This window comes from Morone saxatilis, unplaced genomic scaffold (assembly GCF_004916995.1).
Source record: "Morone saxatilis isolate NCDOM2014 unplaced genomic scaffold, NCSU_SB_2.0 Contig1, whole genome shotgun sequence".
Lineage (NCBI taxonomy): Eukaryota > Metazoa > Chordata > Actinopteri > Moronidae > Morone > Morone saxatilis.
This window is the reverse complement of record NW_023339651.1, coordinates 2,430,659-2,433,708: the sequence shown is the minus strand read 5'-3', so window position 1 is coordinate 2,433,708 and position 3,050 is coordinate 2,430,659. Positions and strand designations below refer to the sequence as shown.

At 32.3% G+C, this 3,050-nt stretch overlaps 1 protein-coding gene across 1 annotated transcript in view; it reads right to left on the bottom strand.

The window, feature by feature from the left end:
• Positions 1–2,393: 2,393 nt before the first annotated feature.
• Positions 2,394–3,050, bottom strand: part of ghrhr2 (growth hormone releasing hormone receptor 2) — a 7,152-nt gene continuing 6,495 nt past the window's right edge. Inside the window, exons 12-13 of the mRNA XM_035669028.1 lie at positions 2,556–2,597; positions 2,394–2,486 (exon numbers count right to left, since the gene is read on the bottom strand). Coding sequence (XP_035524921.1) covers positions 2,394–2,486; positions 2,556–2,597 — 135 coding nt within the window. The remainder of the gene's footprint in view (positions 2,487–2,555; positions 2,598–3,050) is intronic.

The following is a 3,050-nucleotide window of genomic DNA, read 5'->3' as shown; positions in this document are numbered from 1 at the left end:
ATGCCTGCTCTTTGTTTCTTTGTACCTGGGGGCCCCTGAGGTCTCTGATGGGGCGTCTGTGGCTGTGTACACAGAGGGCTGGTTTTCACTGCAGAGCTCAGATATGAAGCGATGCAGTGGAAGAGGAACAAGGAACAAGAGTGCTCAGATCTGATTTTAAAGATCAATAAAAGTGTATTTTCATATTTAATGGGTGTAACTCAACAGATTATAGAGCCAACACAAGGAACAGAGCTGTATCTATACAGACTACTCAGCAAATAACTGAGAAAGCCATTGAAGTCCAATAGTTCAAAGATGGAAAGAAACAATAAAGGAAGAGACTAACGTACAGAGAGAGAAATTAAATTTCCTGTTTTTTTCTCTTTTGTTTGTTTGTTTGTTGTTTTGTTTTTGTTGTTTCACTCTGTTGGTAGCACTGTGTGTTTGGATTATATGTGTAAGACAACAAAAGAAACAAACATAAATACTCTGTGAAAAGATGATTTTTCTGCAATAAAAGTATATTAATATACACCTAACTTTAGTTATTAGTTATTCTGTGTAGCTGAAAAAGATTACATTTGGGTTAATTAGTTGTTATAAGAAGTATATAAACAGTTAATAAAAGGTTTATAATGCAGCTGTAAGTTTGTTAAAGGTCTGTATAAACAGATAATGAATAATAATAATAATATAATTGTATGTTATTATTACCGGATAAGTTAAAATGTCCTTATATCTGCTCATAACTCCATTGTAATGTGTTTTATTATATGTTTATTAAGTGCTAATAAATGATAAATGTTACTATTGTTGGTTTGAATCGCTAAATTAATGAAAATACTGTTTAATGGACACTTTGAGTGTCTGAACAATGAATGTGTTGCTTCTTTATTGTTTCAGATTAAAACACATGACGCTGTTTATTAACTGATAACTTTGTCACATTAAACATTAAAGTGTAGTTTTGCTTTTACAGCATTGTGACAGTGTATTTGTTGTCGGCCTGTCTCTGTTTACCTGTTTCTCTCTGGATGTCTGGCTCCTCCCACCTCCTTCAGTGATTGGTGTCACCTGCTCCAAGCCTTTAAAAACAATTTCAAGACGGCTGCCTCTCTCTCTCTCTCTCTCTCTCTCTCTCCCCCTCTCCTGGAGGACTGTTTCCTTTCAGGTACCCACTTGGGTTTGGTTTCAGATTGTGTTCAGTTTATTTAGGTTAACCTTCATTCATGTTGTACTGAGTTAAAGTAGCACCACATAACAGACACTTTTCATATAGAGCAGGTCCAGACCACAAGCACTTTAACAGGTTAGTAGAGACTGTATCAACCTTTTTATTTTAACATTTTAAAGCTCAGTCTGTGGATTTGTTTGTCCATTTGTTGTTGAGCACCGAGCTGCACTGTGACGTTCTGACCACTAGATGTCAACCTGATGCAGAAGCACTGGTTATATCTTTAAAGTAACAAACAAACTCCAGTGTGAATCTTATTATATTATTTATTATTGTTTTATTGACAGACAGTATAAACACATTTACATGCACATGCACTGTATCACTGCTGAGTGAACAAACTATATTCATCCAGTGATGTACTTAATATTTAAATTAATAATACTGTAAGTAAGTAAGTACGGTTGTTACGGTAAGTTATGGTTATTTAACATCTTAACTTAGTGGTTTCCAACCCTTTGTGACATTTATAATGTATATTTCATATTATATTAAACACTGTACAATGAACCCAAATAATAAACTCAGTAACTGCAGGAAGTTTGTGTAAAACAAGTGATTTTGATGAATTTTAACACATTGTTTCCTGTTTAGGGAACTTTTTATATAATTCTCTGTCTGTATTATGTGTTTTTTAATCATTTTTAACAATCAAACAGACTTAGTAAGCTTATTTAGCTCCTAAATAATTACATAAACTGTAAAACTGTACTTTAGTTTTCTTCACAGAAATGAATGAAACACTGAGATATCCTACTGTCTACTGCCTACTGTGTATATTTTTAAACGTTCTTACACCCCTTATAGTAAAAAGACCTTTCCACCCCTGTGAAGCTTTGGCGACCTCTAGTGGTTGGGAACTTATCTTACCAAATGTGTTTACTATAAGTTTCACAAATAAGTACAAAGAGAATATTTTGAATTACTGAGCTGTGATGGTGAATTAATAAGATAATTAATAATTGTGCAGCAGTTATATGTTTAATACTAAATACTGACTTTAATGATCAGGAAGGAAAATAAACTGTTAGAATATTTTACATTTTATCACATTTCTTTTAAGTTACAATAACAAGTGAAGAAACAGGGTTGGTTGTTTTGATAGATTATAATCTATAGTGATCCTAATTTGATCATTGATGATTAATAAACTATTAAATACGTCTTGAAAAAGAGTTCAGGGGACGTATTCTTGGGTTGGAAGATTGATGGCGTTAGTTTTTGTCTCAGGCCACCATCTTCTCATCGTCCTCTTGATTTCTTTTTGGACCTGAAACACAAATAATGTTTGTTTAAGTTGATGTTACAAACTGATTTTAAGTTTATTGTGTAAACGTACCTCTCCATTTAGAAAGCAGTACAACAGAGCAACAATAAAACCCTGAAACAGCAGAAAAAATTCAAGTTAGAAAAGAGCTGCAAACTACATTATAGATCTTGTCAATTAAATTGATTAGTTCATCTGCAGCTTAATGACTGATTGAACTGATTCCTGCTCCTCAAACATGAGGATTTAAGGTTTTTATTTGTGATATATGTCATATAAACTGATTATATTTGGTTTTTGGAGCATTGGCCCAGTAAAACAAGATACATGAAGACATCAAGTCTTCTTTTCACTATTTTCTGACAATTTTTTAGACCAAACAATTACTAAGTGTTTCAACATGTAATTACACTTGTATAGGACACTAAATACGTAAGTAATGAACACTGTAATGTGATTATATAGTTATTTTAACTAAAAAAAAATCAAATATTTTCATATTTTACTGTAAGTTACACAAACTAAATTTGGTAAGTTAATAAACATTCTTGATTAAGTAACTTTAGT